Source organism: Letharia columbiana (genome assembly GCF_014066305.1).
Source record: "Letharia columbiana isolate WasteWater2 chromosome Unknown Sc0000003_s0, whole genome shotgun sequence".
In the NCBI taxonomy this organism is placed as follows: Eukaryota; Fungi; Ascomycota; class Lecanoromycetes; order Lecanorales; family Parmeliaceae; genus Letharia; species Letharia columbiana.
In genome coordinates, this window is record NW_023501039.1 from 568,857 (window position 1) to 586,599 (window position 17,743).

At 50.4% G+C, this 17,743-nt stretch overlaps 10 protein-coding genes across 10 annotated transcripts; 7 read left to right on the forward strand and 3 right to left on the reverse strand.

Annotated features, from left to right (window-relative positions):
* Nucleotides 1–405: 405 nt before the first annotated feature.
* Nucleotides 406–909, forward strand: HO173_001642 (uncharacterized protein; the record flags this gene model as incomplete). Its single annotated transcript, XM_037303579.1, has 1 exon — nt 406–909. One exon carries the CDS (start codon nt 406–408, stop codon nt 907–909), a length of 504 nt encoding a protein of 167 aa, XP_037169301.1.
* Nucleotides 910–1,353: 444 nt separating this feature from the next.
* Nucleotides 1,354–1,912, forward strand: HO173_001643 (uncharacterized protein; the record flags this gene model as incomplete). Its single annotated transcript, XM_037303580.1, has 3 exons — nt 1,354–1,367; nt 1,465–1,514; nt 1,575–1,912. The coding sequence occupies 3 exons, from the start codon at nt 1,354–1,356 to the stop codon at nt 1,910–1,912; spliced, it is 402 nt and encodes a 133-aa protein (XP_037169302.1).
* Nucleotides 1,913–2,210: 298 nt separating this feature from the next.
* Nucleotides 2,211–3,011, reverse strand: HO173_001644 (uncharacterized protein; the record flags this gene model as incomplete). Its single annotated transcript, XM_037303581.1, has 1 exon — nt 2,211–3,011. One exon carries the CDS (start codon nt 3,009–3,011, stop codon nt 2,211–2,213), a length of 801 nt encoding a protein of 266 aa, XP_037169303.1.
* Nucleotides 3,012–3,150: 139 nt separating this feature from the next.
* HO173_001645 (uncharacterized protein) lies at nt 3,151–3,671 on the forward strand (the record flags this gene model as incomplete). Its single annotated transcript, XM_037303582.1, has 3 exons — nt 3,151–3,369; nt 3,438–3,537; nt 3,592–3,671. 3 exons carry the CDS (start codon nt 3,151–3,153, stop codon nt 3,669–3,671), a joined length of 399 nt encoding a protein of 132 aa, XP_037169304.1.
* A 130-nt stretch (nt 3,672–3,801) lies between these two features.
* On the forward strand, nt 3,802–4,564 carry HO173_001646 (uncharacterized protein; the record flags this gene model as incomplete). The annotated part of the gene is made up of 2 exons (XM_037303583.1): nt 3,802–4,311; nt 4,460–4,564. The coding sequence occupies 2 exons, from the start codon at nt 3,802–3,804 to the stop codon at nt 4,562–4,564; spliced, it is 615 nt and encodes a 204-aa protein (XP_037169305.1).
* Nucleotides 4,565–5,376: 812 nt separating this feature from the next.
* HO173_001647 (uncharacterized protein) lies at nt 5,377–6,343 on the forward strand (the record flags this gene model as incomplete). Its single annotated transcript, XM_037303584.1, has 3 exons — nt 5,377–5,700; nt 5,755–6,219; nt 6,281–6,343. 3 exons carry the CDS (start codon nt 5,377–5,379, stop codon nt 6,341–6,343), a joined length of 852 nt encoding a protein of 283 aa, XP_037169306.1.
* Nucleotides 6,344–6,445: 102 nt separating this feature from the next.
* HO173_001648 (uncharacterized protein) lies at nt 6,446–8,721 on the forward strand (the record flags this gene model as incomplete). Its single annotated transcript, XM_037303585.1, has 2 exons — nt 6,446–8,234; nt 8,402–8,721. 2 exons carry the CDS (start codon nt 6,446–6,448, stop codon nt 8,719–8,721), a joined length of 2,109 nt encoding a protein of 702 aa, XP_037169307.1.
* A 325-nt stretch (nt 8,722–9,046) lies between these two features.
* On the reverse strand, nt 9,047–10,926 carry HO173_001649 (uncharacterized protein; the record flags this gene model as incomplete). The annotated part of the gene is made up of 4 exons (XM_037303586.1): nt 9,047–9,591; nt 9,644–10,097; nt 10,153–10,483; nt 10,550–10,926. The coding sequence occupies 4 exons, from the start codon at nt 10,924–10,926 to the stop codon at nt 9,047–9,049; spliced, it is 1,707 nt and encodes a 568-aa protein (XP_037169308.1).
* Nucleotides 10,927–12,234: 1,308 nt separating this feature from the next.
* Nucleotides 12,235–15,256, reverse strand: HO173_001650 (uncharacterized protein; the record flags this gene model as incomplete). Its single annotated transcript, XM_037303587.1, has 7 exons — nt 12,235–13,769; nt 13,821–14,007; nt 14,061–14,612; nt 14,672–14,803; nt 14,852–14,977; nt 15,032–15,171; nt 15,223–15,256. 7 exons carry the CDS (start codon nt 15,254–15,256, stop codon nt 12,235–12,237), a joined length of 2,706 nt encoding a protein of 901 aa, XP_037169309.1.
* Nucleotides 15,257–15,650: 394 nt separating this feature from the next.
* On the forward strand, nt 15,651–17,544 carry HO173_001651 (uncharacterized protein; the record flags this gene model as incomplete). The annotated part of the gene is made up of 3 exons (XM_037303588.1): nt 15,651–15,878; nt 15,930–15,968; nt 16,138–17,544. The coding sequence occupies 3 exons, from the start codon at nt 15,651–15,653 to the stop codon at nt 17,542–17,544; spliced, it is 1,674 nt and encodes a 557-aa protein (XP_037169310.1).
* Nucleotides 17,545–17,743: the final 199 nt, after the last annotated feature.

Sequence of the window (17,743 nt, forward strand, 5' to 3'; positions counted from 1 at the left end):
TAGAGTAAGGTAAAAGTACCTTACCTTAGCTCTTGCCTTATCGATTGGCGCTTGGCAACATGACCGCCAGGTCACGAATCAACACGTCTCCAGGCCACAACTTCTCGCATATACACGTGTCAAAGTACATCTCTTTCCACCTATTGTCAATATAGATCAGTCCATTGCTCACCATTCGGTCCTTCAATCAAGCAGCTTCCCGATATCTCACGGAAATACTCATAGATTAGAAGTCGAGACGCACTCACTCTCTACCATCCAAAGCAGATCGCGAAGGATCTCGTCGAGAATTTGAATGTACTACGAATCAGCGTGCTGATCCTCCGTGACAATCCTCCGTGACGCTGTCCTTAAAAATCTAAGACCTCCTCGACAGGATCGGAACTGCTCCTTCCCGTCTCCATCATGGCAACCTTCTTCACCGACCTCATCTCCTCCATCTTCACACCTGGCCCAACCCCATCTATAATAGTTGCAACCAACGCCTCCTTCGCGGCCCTCCAAGTCGTGTTCCTCGTCCTCCTCATCCTCACATACAGCGTCCACTTCGTTGTCCTCTCGTTTCTATGCGCCGGACTGTGGTGGGCAATCAACTGGTTCGTTACAGAGCTAGAAGCTGCAAACAAACAAGAGAGAGACATGAAGCAATCGAGGGAGATGAAAAGAGGGCAGGGGCAGGAGGGGATGGGAGTGGAGGATAGTGGGACCGAGACGGAAGGTGGGGGTACTCAGAGCGAGGGGGGAGTCTCGGGCAGCATGTCAGAGAGGAAGACAGAAAGACTCTTGAGACCGGAGGATGCACAAGGTGTTCTGCGCAAGCGAATGAGTTCAGGGGAGGCCTCGTCTGGAGATCTGAGTACGGATTCTGACTGGGACAAGGTTTCGGAGGCAGAGGAAGTGGATAGGTAGGAGGGCACGAAGAACCCTCGTGGTTTCTTACAGCATGTTTTGAATGCGTTCTAGAATTTTGAAAGACGCGTCACATGGCATATGGTGGTGGACATCACTGCGCGCCAAGCAGCTTTTCCGGGAACTACTTTGGCATTGACAGTTACACAGTCTAGCTTGAAACACTTCTATGTAAGACTGAAGGCTCTCAACATCCCTCAAGTCATCCTTATATCCAAGAGTCATGGCAATTCCGAAATCAAGTGCCAAAATCCAGTGGAGGTCTTGATATGCGTCCCAATTAAGTTTAGCGCCGCCAAGCCAAAATCAACCGCCCAAAACTGAATGCCAGTGCTTTTGAAGACACTCATCGCTAGCGACAATACAACATTTCCGACACCGACACTGGCCGTTTTCCACCCACGCAAAGCCTTGAAGGCCCTACCAGAAGACTAGCAAGGCACGATGAAGCTCGTCAGGTAAGCCTCATACCGTGCTCTTCTGCAGACATAGATTTCCAAGCTGAGCTCCAACTTCAAGGCTCGCCTTTTCGCAGCAGCGCTGACCACCTGCTAGATTCCTGATGAAATGTGCTAATGAAACTGTCACGATTGAGCTCAAGAATGGTACCATCCTCTCGAGCCGATCGCATTCTGACTTCAGCTACTGCTAACGCTTCTTTACAGGCACCATCCTCCACGGCACCATCACCTCCGTCTCCCCCCAGATGAACACCGCTCTCCGCGCCGTCAAAATGACACCCAAAGGCCGCGACCCGATTTCTCTCGACACCATCAATATCCGTGGTTCAACGATCAGATATTACATCCTGCCTGACTCGCTGCCGTTGGATACGCTGTTGATCGATGATGCGCCGAAGCCAAAGAATAAGGCTAGGAAGGAGGTTGCTGATAGGGGTGGGCGTGGAGGGAGGGGGGGACCGAGGGGCAGAGGCAGAGGTGGTGGTGGTGGTGGTGGTGGGTTCAGGGGTGGGAGGGGAAGGGGTGGTGGGAGAGGTTTCTAGGAATAGCATGCAGACGAAGAGAGAAGGCAGGGATGTGGGTCCGAGCAGTCGCATGGGGCTGTCAGAGGGCATGGAATTTGACTCTCCCAAAAGTAATTTGAATCTCTCCTGATAGAGACGGCAGGCATGAAAAATGCCTGAGGCTACGGAGCCTAGTATTTACTTGGTAACAGACTCATTATGATTGACTCGGACAATCTCGATTGGACATTCTTCACAAGGAGTTGATCAATGCGCGTTCCATTGTTGGACCAGTACCTCATTAATCAGCTTACGTCTAGAATTTGTTAGATACCCCCTAGCCACGCCAGATTCTGATGATCTGGAGCTTCTCCCACCCAGCTTTCTTCCCTGAATGACCCACAGCAGCAACCGACCATGCGTCGCCCCACCCCCTTACACGTTGCATAATTTCTCCGGGTTTATTTTGTGCGCAGAGTAATATGTAAGCTGTGCCTCTCGCAAGGTTCAACAAATCGGGAAGCCGCTCCAGAAGCCTGTTGGTGACCTCAATGCCATCCACACCTCCATCATACGACAATTGTAGCAGGTGCGAGTCCTCCTCAAATGTCCGTGAAGTGCATTCGGTATCAGTGATCCCTGTGCCCGGTTTGAAATATTTAAGCTCGGGCACGGCGGGGGAGGGCACGTATGGCGGGTTGAAGATTAGCAAATCGGTTATTCCGTCTCGTATCGGACTGGCCAAGTCTGCGCTCAATGTTGCGAGCAAAATGCCCGCGCCATCGACATCTTCTTCCTTGGTCGCCTGACACGCTTGCGTCACTGTCTGCTTGGTAGCCTCGCAGGCAAAGGTGTTCACGTCAGTGCCTAGGGCGATGACATCAGCACGGCCGAATATTGCGTGGGCGTGAGCAGTAACGAAGGCGAGGACTACGCCAGAGCCTGAACCGACTTCGAGGACTAGCGGTGAGGGATGTGAATCATCATAATGTCCTGTCGGTTGATGACCGGCAAATCGCTGCGTGAGAAATCGCGTCTCTGCTTCTGAGGAGAGCGTATCCAACAGAAGGAAAGAGTCTTCTGCTGGCTCATATATGCGGTTTGTGTCCACGTGAGATGTTGACGGCGTAGGCAGCATTACCTGAACAAGGATTGGATTGAGAGGTTGAGACTTGAGAAGGTGGCAGGAATGATCTGCGGGGTGATGTCAACTCCGAAATCGACACCCTGGATTTCCAGCAATTCTGCGAACTTCCGAAATAACACAAATACCAGCCATGAGAGTATCGGTACGACTACTGGCGAAGCCTACAGCTATTGGCTCAACCAATGGACTAAAGCCAGCTCCATTGGCTTTGCTGCCACCGATCCCACTGTACAGACGGCTGCTGCGAGCACACCGGAAATACTTGGACCCGCAGATGCGTCTGCTCGGAGACGAGTACATCAAGAGCGAGTATCGATCTCACCGCAATGTCGAAAATCCTATGCATATTGTAAGCTCCGCTTTGTGTTATTATTGGCAACTTCGAGAACCCCTTCTGGGAGCTAATAACACCGACAGATTGGATTCTTGACCGAATGGCAGATGTACGCCCAAAATATCGAAGGCGGCTCTTGGAAGGGGGAGAAGATAGACAAAGGCAAGATCGACAAGATGAGTGGTATAACACTTCTATTCTAAGCATTGAGGGTTTAGCTAACGCGGGTACGTGCAGACCAGCAGCTTGGGCAGCTCTATGAACTCATGCAGGCCATACAGAAGCAAGCACATGAGGATGGCGGTAATGGATCATGAGGCCTATGCGCCAAGCTACGTTTCATGAAGCCTGGTGACTCGTTGGGTGTTGTTCCACTACAGCCACTCATGTCGAGAGGCGATGGTTTCGGATGCGTCTCTGGAACATTGACAGACACCCCCCTGCGTCATGGAGAAGCTGAATCTCTACTTTACCGACTCAACCTTCCAACCTTTGCGAGCATACACAATCTCGCCAGCAACGTGTGAATTGGCTTTTAGACAAGAATATCCGAATTTATCAAAAGCCTCCCAGCATCATCAAAGTGTGAGGCCAGCCCCAAAAACATTCAAAACCACTCTCTACGCACCCACTCCAGTGCCCCTCCGGTACCAACCCTGCGCTCTACGACAGACGGATCTCCCTTCGATATCAACAATGTGCATCACCAAGTTATCAAAACACTCGGATTGCGGACACTGGTCGTGCGAGATCAAAGAGCCTTGCAAAGAAGGTCGCGATTTCTCCAACTGCGCATCCTTCACGAATGGCGTAGCTCGGAATGCAGCAAAGTATCCACAAGAGTTAGCAAAGGAGAAGACTTGTCCCAAGTGCGACAAGAACGACGAATATGATGGGAAGAAGATTAGGATGGTCAAAGCGACGGTACATGCCACAAAGTTCGGCTTTGGACCGAACGTGAGTCATCATCTCCGAGCCAACTCTTCCCGTTTTGTACTGCATTTTGAGCTGCGAGGCTTGTCGTAGCAATAATGCCTTTTTTGGGACCTGTTTAGCGATTCACACATTGTTCCAAAAGTGATATTCTAACTCAGAAAGCAATTAGAGGTCGGACTGTGGGATTAATCTCGGGAAGAAGACGCGGAAGTATGGGCCGAAGAAGGAACCAAGTACGATGTTGCTGGCAGAGGGAGGCTGCGTTGTGATGTGAGACTTGGGAGGGGTTTGAGTATGGGTGGACATGGGCTTTTGGACGGATGTCTGTTACTTGCGTACGAAATTTGAAATGTATCATCCAATCTGTCATGATTATTGGTCGAAGCCTTTATGAATTTGAAAATACGGCATTGTCAGAAAAAGTATTGGTAGCGGTAGGAGTGAAGCCGCTCATTGATGATGCATCATGAGGAAGCCAAAAAGACGCCTCAACCCTGTCATTGGTCCCCACAATCTGCCCTTAAAGCAGCCTAGAGAGCGGAAGCACGGTCTCGGCTTCCAGTGGGGACTACATTAGCTCCGGGGGCTGCAGCTATAATCGTTGCTGGGTCAAGCTTGAGCTGGACCGAATATAGCCTGTTGTCGATTCGACCTGTCTCTATTTCCAATTGCGACATAACTTCCTCCCCGGAACATCTACACACCTCCAGTTCAAAAGCCATTGCCTTTCTACACACAAGTTGGTCCTTGCCATGGCATTTGTGGGTGAGAAAGAATTGAACTTTTACTACTAAGGAAGGCTGCGAAAGAATCCCACCAAGCGATTTCCAAGTTAACGGGCAACCTCGTCCCCTCAACAAGTCGACCTTCTCGAGACCTCTGCTTGCGGCTACTGGTCGGGACTCGAAGGCACCATAGATGATGGCACGAGCTCTTCCCTGAAAAAGTCTTCAAGATATCCTCATCTAGCAAAGTCTTCGTTCAAGACAATACACAGTGCAGTCTGGTGAGAGGTCTCGCTTGAAGTCAACACACCTTGAAGAAAATCAACAGTACATCAATTATTTCGGGTGTTGAGAGCCAATTATGGAGTCTGAGGAATCGCTTTTGAGACCTTGCAAGTCGTTACCGCCTCTCTTCAAGGACCATGATGCTCTGCAAAACCGAATAAGCCCATATCTAGGTAGCGTTTCCTCTACGCAGGGCGAGATGGGTCAAGGGGTCAGTAGTCCCGCAAAGGAGAACGAGGGAAGCTATGTGACGCAAGAAGATGATGTGATAACGCAAGAAGACAAGGGTTTCAGGTCTCATGAGCGCAAAGAAACAGAGTCGGCGGCGAATGTCAGGAGGGAAGGTCCTCTAAACCTTCTCGACTTGCCCTTGGACATACTGAAGGATATCTTGAAGGAGGTTAGTATATACAAAGGGGATACCTAAGAGACTATGTGCTAACAGCACCTCAAGGTGACACACACGAGCGATTTGTGTAGTCTTGCCGCCTCGAACTCTGCCCTACATTCTGTCGCTATCCCTCTCATCTATAGCAGATTCGATATAGTATGGCCAGAGACCCACAATTCTATCGAGCCCCGTATAGGCGTCGATGCATTGACGTACGGCCTCGCCACGCTTGTGATGAGAGAAGACTTATTCGAACATGACATGCTTTCCAACAGTCCTACTTGTGGAGCATCCTGCCAGAGATACACATGCACACAGTGCGGCGCTGTGAACCTCTTGAACCAAACCTCAAACATTCCCGTCAAGCCCCGAAGATTACGACGAGGCAACTACTTTTCCCAATTCACTAAGAAATTCTCTCTTGGGAATGGCCCCGCCGATTTGGTCGCGGACTATCTTGTGACAAAAGAAAGTGGGAAATTGCTAGGAACGCTGGTCGCATTGAGCGTTGCTCGAATGCCAAACTTGGTAGGAAGTTCCCAAACTTCAACATTCAGCGGTGTCTCCGCTAACACAATATGACAACCAGGAGTCCTTCGTGCGTATTCTCGGAGCCCGCATTCTCTCTTTTGGAGCAAATCTTGAGTCTTGAGACATGTCTCGGGAGTCTTTACTCTCGAAACATGTTCCGAGGCTCGATATACCTCCTCAATTAGGCAATACTGACGGCGAAATTGTGATCTAGGTGTGGGATATGCCTACCGGAATTTTGAGAGACATATGGATAGCTCTGTCATCTCTAGGCGACTATCAGTCACCTAAATTAGAGAAGCTTTGGGTGCGCATGCACGACAACAGAGCGGCTCTGTCAGAAGCTGAAGTCACTCAAACGAATACTGCTTCACAACCTGCTCAAGACGCACCTAGCCAGGCACCTACGTTAGCACCCGCACAGGGGACGCCATATCAGAACTTCGATCTGGGAGGTGTCCCAAGGTTGGTGTTAGCAAAAAATCATCGGGAGGAGCCTAATTTCTCCATCATGCCTCCCCTACGTTCGCTAACGGTCCTTGATATTGACGAGATAGCGTATGTAGAGGAGTTGAGCGTACTTCTGCGGCGTTCATTGGGCAAATTGCGGGAATTGCGCATCGGCTTTGGTCCAGTTCTCCATAGTTCATACAACGATCGCGAACAACCACCCTTGAGACATGTAGCTACAGGTGGTCCACTACCATTACTGATGAGCAAGATATACGACTACTTAGGAGATCTCGACAGGATGACACTGCTGCCCGAATATGATACTGAAAGCGGACAGTTGATAAATCGTCCAGATGATGCAACGAACGAAGACACAAAATCTCCACCTCCGACGTCCATTGCCTTCATTTTAGGTCCACCCATGAATGGAGCAGAAGTTACGTCTAACGACATGAATCATGAACCAATTTCTGGTCTGCCAGAATCCAAAGTACCTAGGATGAACTTGGATGCTATTGACCCGGCGTTATTAGAGGGAGCTGCATCCCATGAAGGCGGAGAGATGCCAGGGCCACAATCAGTACCAGAGAGGAGCCCTGTCGGGATGTCACAAGGTCCGGTGGAGCGGCTTGAGGCGAAAGAAAAGTCAACAAGCGATCAAAGGTCGCTCATTCAAGGAGGACTGCAGCAAACCGGTACAGCGGGCTCCAGAACTTCCTACAATGGTCTGAAGCCCACACAGAGACTGCAACTCGAGACCCTTGAAATCGAAAAAGTTACTCTGCATGTGATCACATTGTATGAAACGCTAGACTGGACAATACTTACGAGTTTGACTTTACTGAATTGTGGAGGCACCGAGAATTTGTGGTCTTGCCTCCAGGAAAAATTCCCGCCTCGAAAGACATTGGTCGTTTCAATACCCGTGCACTCCACCAAAAAGCGTGGAAGCCAACCTCGTCTCCGCCGCATGCCTTCTTCGGAAGCCTTATCAAAGACATCGGAGTACCCTCTCAGTCTAAAACGAATCCATACCGACCACGTCACATCCACCCTCATTTCGTTCCTCAAGCACGCACTCGCTCCGAATAGCCTCGAATGGCTGTTCCTCCAGGACACTAGCATGCATGGATCGTTAGTACCCCTCGACGCCATTTATCGCGGCGCTCTACGCCGCCACCGCTCTAGCCTCACGAAGGTCATGATTGACAGCGCCATTGTTTCTCAAGGAAGCCGTATGCGCGGCGTAACCGCTAAAAAGTGGATGCTCACCCGTGAAGTCCTCACATTCATAAGTAGTGGAAAGATGAGTCGACTCAGGGAGCTTGCGATGACTATCCAGTACAAAGACTGGCACTTCTTCCTGCAGAGACTACCTCAGATACCTCACCTCCGCTCGCTGTACGTACCCTATATCGCCGACCATCCCTACGGAGGTTCGTTGAACGTGAAGGATTTCGCCTTGAGCGCCATAGATGTTGTTGCTTTGAGGCCAGAGGTGGAGCTTTGCTATTTGGGCATCAAAGACAAGTGCTTCGAGATTCTGGAGACGAAAGATAGTAAGTATGGCATTTCTCGGAGTCATCCCTTCCTATTCGAGACTGCTTTAATGGTCGCGAGACATATTGGAGGAACAAGTCTACCATTTCACAACTTTTCTACCGCCCAAACATGTCTAATTATTAATCAAATATTCATCAATGAGTGGGATTGCTGACTCCGCTAGGGAAGTCAAAGGACGGAGCTGGCTCCGCCTCATCGACTGCAGGAGGCGGTGAATCTGACAATGATGAGGATGCTGAGGTTCACCATGACCATGACGATGACGACGATGATGACAGCGAGGACGAAGACCCAGCGCCCGTGACTCCGGCAACACAGACGCAGACGCAGGCACAGGGTACGGACTCGGACATCGATCCCGTCACCGATGACGACGAGCGGGACCCTGCCGGCAGTGGGGCTAGTGTCAAGCTGAAGCTGAGAGAGATCTTGTTCTATGACGACCGGATATCGATCTTCAAGGCAAGACACAGACGGCTTTAGACGATTCTTGGTTTTGGCTTTCGGATAGAGGCCGGTATGAACATGAATGATTACCTTAGCTCGATCCCATCAGTAATACAAGAGAATATAGCAAAAGTCGTGCATAGAGAGAAGCTCAAGGTTCCACATCTGCAGAGACAAACTGTCAGAAACAGTGACGGTCCTAAGAGCTCGAATCTTTTTGGTTTTGCGTACTTTAATGGGTATCAAACTTAATGAACTGACTGTCTATATCAACTCAGAAGATTCTGGGATCTTCGCTCCTGGGGCGCTCCTCCCCCTTTATACATGATTCTCCGCCTCATCCTCTTTACACCACGTCGTGTCATCTCCCGATACCTGACCTCTTCCAACCACGGCGCAAAGCGTCGTATACCGACAAGATCCGACCCGCACTGCCGCGATCCTCGGGACTTCCGGAGACGTCTCGCCCCAGAGCTGCCTCCGATGGGCTCACATCCCGACTCCGCGGCAACTGCGCCAGAACATCGACCTCATGGATACTCCAATCCTGCAAATCCCTCTTGCCGATCAGACTCTCCGTCGCCCAAGTATTCTCGTACCACGGGCTTTGGCTGATATCGCTCCCGTTCTGTTGGTTGAAGACGTAGAGGTACGTCCCGTTCGTGCTGACATCCGTATCCGTCCCGATCGGCAACGCGGCAGCAGCGAGCGTGCCGCCGGTCATGGCGGTGTCGATGCTGTTCGTACCGCTGTCGACGACTGCGCCCCAGGAGCCTACGCCGGAGGGACCGGCTGTGAGGGGGGGTATGGCTTCGACATCGGAGTTTGGTTGCTGGTAGACGAGGAGACCGAGGGCGTAGGTTAGGGATGAGTTCGTGAGGACGTTTACGGGGGCGGTGGAGATGCCTGAGTGTTGCCACGTTAGATCGTTTGGGAATCGAGGGGAGGGGATACGAACCTTCAGCCCACTGGCCGTACGCTATGTTGGCCGGAGTTTGGTCGTTTTGGTTCGTTGTATTGTAGATGTAGTACCAGAGTTTGAGCTCATTGCTCGTATCCAATGTCCACAGTTGAGCCGTTGCGTTGGATTCCAGCCAATCCGAGGTCATTCCAGCATTGCCGTTGGTATTACTGTCGAAAGTGGATGATGCAATCCACGATGAAGAGCTGCCTAGGCTGAAACTGAGCTCGTGGATGCAGTTGTCAGGTGCTCCGTAGTACAGCCGTATGCCTGCACTTTTGCCCGCGGTCTTCCCAAGCCATGATCCGCTGTAGAATGCTGTCATGGCTGTAGAGGCCTCTGATGCCTCGAATTTGGAGTCGCCAAGGGGACCATCTGTCCAAGTAGTCATGTTGTCTGTACTGATCTTCTCTTGCAATAAGTTTGCCGAGTCGACATAGAACACATGCGCCTAGAATTACCACTGTCAATGGTGGTAACAGGGACGAGAGGAGATGGCGCCTTACGGTAAGGTTCCCATTGCTCGTGTAGTTTACAGCCGCCAAAGGGGTTGCAGCTCTTGCGTCGGTAGTGATGTTGCTGTCACCTCCAGTCCAGCTCCCTCCAGGCGCCCTCACCGCATGTTGAACGTTCCCAGTGTAATTCTGATAGAAAAGATGGAGTAACGGTTCCGTACTGATATTCTCCGTCAAAGTTGCAAGGCCAGTGCCATTGAATGCGCCTTCTGTAGACGCGATTCTCGTGGCCTTAGGCGTGGAGCCCGAGTTCGAGTTGCCGGATGAAGTACTGCCCGAGGAAGTATTGCCGGAGGGTTTATTGGTTGAGGAAGAGTTGGTACTTCAAGAGGAGGCATTGGTCAGCCATATCTGTAAAGTCGGTTTCATTGCGGAATTGTAAGTTTACCTGCTGTGATGCCGTACACTCAACGGTACCGCGATAGCAACCACAAGAATTATAACCAGAAGCGCAGCCAGCAAGGCCCAGAGCTTCCATCTCCTCTTCAACGTTGACTGCTTTTCAGGCTCCTGTGACTCGTCCGGCAAGATTATTTCCTTATCAGCGTCGTTCCATGCTTCCTTCTCTGGGGCTGCAAAATTTGTCTGCGGTATAGCTCCTTTCTGATACTCTGCTGGAACAGCCTCGAGACCTGCGGTATCCTGCACCGTTCGCAGTCCATCTTGGGTATGATCGACTTCGAGTCCAGTCTGATGGTTGACTTCCTTTTCTGCATAGGGAACTCTAGACACTGGGCTATAGGGATCGTCACTCGGGTCCACCATTTCTGCCACCTTCTCAAGCGGTCACATTATGTAGAACGAGGTCCAGCAAGAGATATCAACATTCAAGTATGGAAGCCCAAAAACGGCGGGTGCCCACTAATGTTTTGCGCTCGCATTGATATGGTTTGGATCCAGCGCTAAATGATCGTAGGGGGCTGAAGGATTTGCATCGCTGCTGCCACCAAGTGCCGCAGGCTGGCGAGGCAGTGCTGAATAGCAAACACTCCCCCAACTCCACACTCCTCAACCCCATGGCAATCGATGCTGAAACTATTATTGCGATCCGGAATTAGTGTAGGAACTGTCGTGGAATGATGGTTTCCTCGCTAAGCCTTGCAGCTGAATGTTTCCAATTAAAGACAATTTACGTACGTGTAAATCAGTAGGTTGAAAGTATAGAGCAATGAATGGCAACTTGATCTTGTTGATGTGAATTATCTTCTAATAACAATCATAATAACTGAGTACCCCGGACCAGACCCAGAACCTCCCTCGTCTTGCTTGTAGACTTCCCATCTACCTTCCGAATCATGCGCAGCTTCTCACGACTTGCCCAAATTCCCATGGCGGTGAAAATTGCAGTCTTGATCAGAAGTGCCTGTTCCCTCGAGCTCCCGCAATTGCTCTCCATCCAGATCCAAGCACTCCTCATACGGAAGTGCTGCCATCTGAGCCCCTTCAGAGCGAAGCTTGTTGTGAGATACAACCGCAAATGTTACATTGGTAGCATACGATATGGCCTCGCAAGTGCAGTGACTTTATCCGCATAAAGACATAAGGCCTCTGCCGTCCAGAGCAGAAGGCTCCTTTACTCCACCAGAATTGTCTTATTACTCAGATGAAATGCTATCTTTCGACAGCGAAAGGATCCTTCTACTTTTCATACGTTTCTCGTCCCTTGAATTATTACCTAAAAGGAACATACATTTTGAGGTACATACATCCTTCCTGTATGGTAGCGATTCGGCGTCACAAGCCATCTCTCGAGCAGAAAGCTCCTTCGCTCTCTAGAAATGTCTTTTTCTCGAGGCGAAATGCCATCTTTCGGCAGCAGAAAACTTCCTCACTCTCCAGGACTGTCTTTTCATTTGGATGAAACGCCGTATTGCAGCAGCGAAAGTATTCTTCTGCTCTTTGAATTTGTCTGGTCTCGGCTTTTCACTGAAAAGGAGCGACGCCAACTCCAAATCTGCGTACCTTAAGCTTGGTCATCACGGATACCGGATGAGTAGTCGAATGCTACTTTATAAGCTGGGCGCCTCTAGCACGAAGCCGTACATACAAGACAATCGAAGAAGGCTTCTCTCATCATCGCAATGGCAATTCCTGGAAAACTTTTTTGAATATTTTTCGGCTGTTGTAGAGATTCAGTAGCCGCAGTCTCTCGTTGTCAAGATGAGCACTATCGCTGGCTTGACCACAGGGTAAATGCGCCGCCGGAGCATTGAACTCCTGCTCGAGAAAACGGATGGCAGGAATGGACCCACCTTCGCGAATGTAGAGGGGTCTTTGCGAAGGGCGCTGTTTCTGCGATTTAGTGTCGTCCTTGCTTCTTGCCATGTCGGTGTGGGAGAGTCCGCCACCACCGCTTGAAAGCGTTGAAGATGTCGCTGGTGGAAGCTTGGGGCTTTTTAGCCCGTTCGAGAGATCCTTCGACGCCCGCTTTTTTGCTGGGCTGGATATTCTTCTTTCATGGCCCTTGGAACCCCATACCTCCATCACTGCCTTCTCGAGTGTTTGGAAGATCTCGTTCTTGGGATCCCCCAGCCAGGGTTCAGCCTGGTGTTCTATCTTGATCGTGAGCTCGTTTGAGGAGTTCAAATGGTCAAAGGCAACTTCTAATGCTTTCAGCAGCTTTCTTTTGACCTCCGCAGTGGTCTGGTTTGGCACCAAGCGGAGAGAAAGGTCCGCTTTCGCAACGCGAGATATGATGGTGGAATTTGCAGGGCCAGAATTATCAACACGATGAATGGTAAGCGAAGGCTCTCTCCATCTTGCTTTAAATGATGCGGTGAGACTCTCAGCGTCGCCAAGGTCGGGATTGTTGCGAAGTAACGTCCTGCTGATGGCTTCGTACATGGCGTCCTCTTCTCGTGTCATAGCTGGTATATTTTCATAGAAACCAGGGATGTTGACTTCGCCGTTGGGGCCCGTCAGCCTTGCGAGCAATGCGATGACGTCTTTCAAAGCCTCGTTGATGAGTTGGCTACCGTCGACACCACTATGCAGGTCAGGGCGCTCGCTTGCCACTTCGATCGTGGCTCGAATGACCCCTCTGAGGCCGTACGTCAGACAAGGAATATCATCATTGAGCCAGTAGCTGTTCGCTAGCAAAATCCAGTCGACATCCCCAATGATCTGTTTGTTCTCTTTAATGGCTTCTTGGAAACCTCTTGATCCGGATTCTTCCTCACCCTCTACCAGGAAAACTATGTCAGAATTGAGCTGTTGTTCGGCGGCTATGTCTGCAGCTGCGTAAAGAGCCGCCAATATTGGACCTTTGTTGTCTGATACACCTCGCCCATAAAGATAGCCATTGACACCTTGCATCTCGAAAGGATTGGCATACCATGTCTCTTCCCTATTCTCTGCTGCGACTACATCGTAGTGCCCGTAAAACATAATGGTCTTGCCGATCGCCAGCCCCTTATTCTTGCCTCTGAATCGGGCGAAGACCACAGGATTCCTGGAATCCTTGGTGCTAAATAGCTCCGTCCGGGCACCCAACTGCTTGAAGAGATTCCTCAAGTAAGATGCTCCACGCCGGCAGTCCTGGGCATAATCAGGTTTCGAAGATACCGTACGGTACGAAACAAGCTTTTCAAGAGATAAAACGAGTTGTTCTATGCATATGGGTAAGCTGTAATTATAGAGAGAGTCACTGTCACACTTACCATCGCTAATTCTAGACCCTCTCCCGGGCCTATTGACGCACTCACTGATGTCCCAAATCGCAATGCACCCGTCATTGCCACCTGTCACATATATCTCATTGCTCTTAAATGATGCAACAGCGGAAGCGAGGATGAGATGATCATGGGCCCTCCATCTGTTGATGTCCTCGTGGCGCGAATTGAATATCTCGTTGAGGTCAGTCTTTGTTGTTCAAACACAGAATTTAGTGGGAACATTACCTTTGTGATGCCATTAGATCCTCCACTGAAAAGGAGACCGTAGCCAACAGCCAGAGCAAGGACGTCGGCGTTGTGGGCTTTCACAGTCCGAATCAATTGTCGAGTATCGAGGTCCCAAACATTGACGTCTCCTTCTAAGCGCCCAGTATAGAGCACCGTACCATCGAGTGCCATAGAAAGTACAGAGCCATCTCCATTCTCTAGTGAGATCTCCTCACTCAAGGCGCCGCTTTCACCGCTGTCCAGGGACCACAGCTTGACTATGCCATCACCACCTCCAGATATCAATGTCTCCGCATCGGCGTTATCGGCGTCTAGACCCCTCGACAGCAACATACAGTAGACATAGCCGTAATGCGCATATTGGATTATGTGTTCTCTGTCTATTTCAAGATCTTGGCCGCCAAAAGCTCGTGTCTCGGATGCGGAGAGAGGGCGTGGTGTGGAGACGCCAGTTGGACCTTTGGAGTCAAAGAAGCGATGATTTCGATAGGACGGGTGCAATTTCGGGTCTGGTGGAGGTCTGATGTCCTTCTGTGATAGGTCATACCACTAGGGAGGGTTAGCATGGTGAAGATAAGAATCGACAGATATATGAGTGGGGATGTCACTTGTATGCTTGTATTTTGAGCTCCTAGATAGACAGTCTGCAGATCTTGCGAGTAGACGACTGAGAAGACGTCCCCAACGTCATACGCGGAGTATATCGAGTAAAGTCGATCGAGAGTCTTTGTGCACCAAACCTGAGCACGTCAGTAGGCTTCAAGACGGTTGGTATGTGACTACCATACATTGACAATGGCATCTCCAGCGCTTGAAAAGAGGATGGTCTTGTCGATGGACAAGCAGAGACATAGCACACTGCCTCTATGCGCATTGACTGTCGAAAGCAGCTCGTATGTCTCGAGAGACCACACCTTCCTCTTGTCAGCGACCTTCCCATTGTGTCCTAGTTTCACTGAATAGCATACCAGCAAGTCTCCGTTCTGCGTACCTGCATACAATTTGAAGTCGGATACCAAGATGGCAAGGATCGACGGCTGGTTCTGGATCTTGTGAAATATCGTCGGAGTGGTGGCATTCAAGGAGGTTGGAGGAGCACCTCCATGGCCTTCAAAATCAGTTGCGGCGTCAGACTCGTCATTGTCACTACCACTCTTACCATCAAGCGTCAATGTTGGGAGTAGATGGGCCATGAGAAAGGTTAGAGACCGGAGCTAGTAGACGTTGCCTTAGCTTAGCCCCGAACGTTTAACGGAAGAGACCCCTAAACGTACCTAGAGATCTGGCCCAGTGGGGTAAGCAAAGACGCCGAGGGACCTCCTTGATAGAAGTCACATGCAAGAAGCAATCAACAGCAGTCTCGATTCAACAAGCCTTTTAAACTATTTTCAAAGGTCTTCTAACTGAGAAGCAAACTTCATCTTTAAAGGAATATTGTCAGAGCACGCAATACGGGACCCTGCCGCTGTTATTGACCCGAGGGACCGCTATTGATACCATCAATCTGTTCGATCAATACCACCTGAACGACTGAGCGGTGTTGCTTGCGCATTGGCCCTCTTGGAATAATTGCCAATTTGATAGGGGATGTCTTCTTCGACGCTCAAGCCGCGCCTCATCATCCATGGCGGTGCCGGCAATTACACGAGGGAAAACCTGTATCCACACGCCTGGGAAGTATACTCTTCCACCTTACTGACTATCCATCGATCTACTTCTGCACTCCTTTCTCATGGTGCAACTGCGTTGGATGCTGCCACACATGCTGTGACCTTGTTTGAGGATTCTCCGCTGTTCAATTGCGGGAAAGGTGCCGTAAGTGAAATGACATTCTGTCCAAAAATTTGTATTGAGATTCATATTCAGGTCTTCACGAGAGATGGCACTATCGAATTGGAGGCTTCAGTGAGCAAGTCTCCTTCTTGTAATTCTCTTCGTCTACTATCGTGAAGGATTATGAACAAGTCTGCACATCAATGTTTCCACTTCTTTGGTTCCCGGACGTCCAAAGCCTGCTCTATGCATCAAAATCCAAATCATTTCAAGGGAGGTGGACAGTAATGACTGTGGCCAGGTCATGGTGACTCGAGACTTTCGCAAACGAGGTTGTGCTGTCGTTCTTGTCAATAAAGTCAAAAACCCCATCAAAGTAGCACGCGAGATGCTTGTCCGTGGCGAGAAAGACGATTCAGGAAGCGGCGGCCTAAGCGGAGGGGGTGGAGGGGCGCAGGGTCATTGCTGTCTTGGTGGAGAGACAGTCGAAAAGTTGGCTAAAAGTTGGGGCTTGGAGATGGTAGACGAAAGTTATTTCTGGACAAGAAGAAGATGGGATGAGCATAAGAGAGGCTTGCATGAGTCTAGAGACGAGAGAGCTTTGAGACAAATGGATGTCTGGCCCTACAGTGTTGACTCACATACATTGCTGATAGGACTTGCTATCCTCCAAGCTCCCAGCTCTCGGGCCACTGTCTCAGAAATCGGTGACTGGCTATCTAAGAAAGCAGCGTGGCGGGTTGGCCCTCAACATATATGGCAAACCCGTGTTCCTAGCGAGCTCAAGCGAGAAAGCGAGTCGCACCACGTACTGCATCAATACCTAGGAAAGGCCAGATATTTCACGGAGCAGCAACCCCAAGAGAACGAGATCCGTGGCTCGGAGCCATATTGGACTATTGCTCCTGAGAAGGTGGCACATTTTGTCAAAGCGAGAGACGAAGGATATGCTTTACACAACAAGTATGAAGAGCACCAAGAGGACAAGTGTCGTTGGCCATTATTTCCGGAGCAGGACAGCGGATGGGATGGTCAAGCCTATCTCCCACAGGGCACCGTCGGCTGTGTCGCATTGGATCAGTATGGTACAATGTGCGTGGCAACTAGTACAGGCGGCGTCACAAATAAGCTTTCAGGTCGAATTGGAGACACGCCTACGATAGGGGCTGGTTTCTGGGCTGAGGAATGGAGCCAGTCGTCTCTCGAGAGAAGAACGAGACCACCACAAGATCTGTCGTCACGAATTCCCGCAGTTTTGAACGGTCTTTCGGACGGACTGCGCAATGTTATGGGAGACTGCATCCCCAACTTCTCAGGCTATCAAGAAGTCCCATCCTTCCAGGAGATGGGACTGGAAAAAGCAGAGAGTATGAGCAGTATCAGAGCCGTGGCTATGTCTGGAACCGGTAATGGCGACTCTTTTCTCCGTCTCGCAGCCGCCCGTACTGCAGGTGCTATAGTCCGTTTCTCGCCTAACCGCTCTCTTGCGTCGGCAATCAACCAGGTGGCGGGTTCGGGAGGAGAGCTAGAACGGTCGGCTGGAGACCGCTGGGGTGAGACTGGCGAAGGGGAGGGAGGCATCATCGGTATAGAGCTGGTCGGTGGGAAGGGAAAGATAGCGTTCGACTTCAATTGCGGCGGCATGTTCAGGTGCTGGGTGGATGATCATGGCAAAGAAAAGGTCATGGTTTTCAAGGACGAGTACTGAGTCCAAAGATTAGACCCATCAAGACGTCAGAAGGTAGAACCCCCCAAAGCGCGTTTTGTTTGACTCTGGCGATTCTTGAGGACTCTGAACCGTACACTGGCATCTCCCGGCCAGTCTCTCCGTTCATCTCGCCCTGCCAAACAAGACGAGATCCTCGCGACTCCATCTCGGACTAGGTTATCGTTCATTCGATAAGATG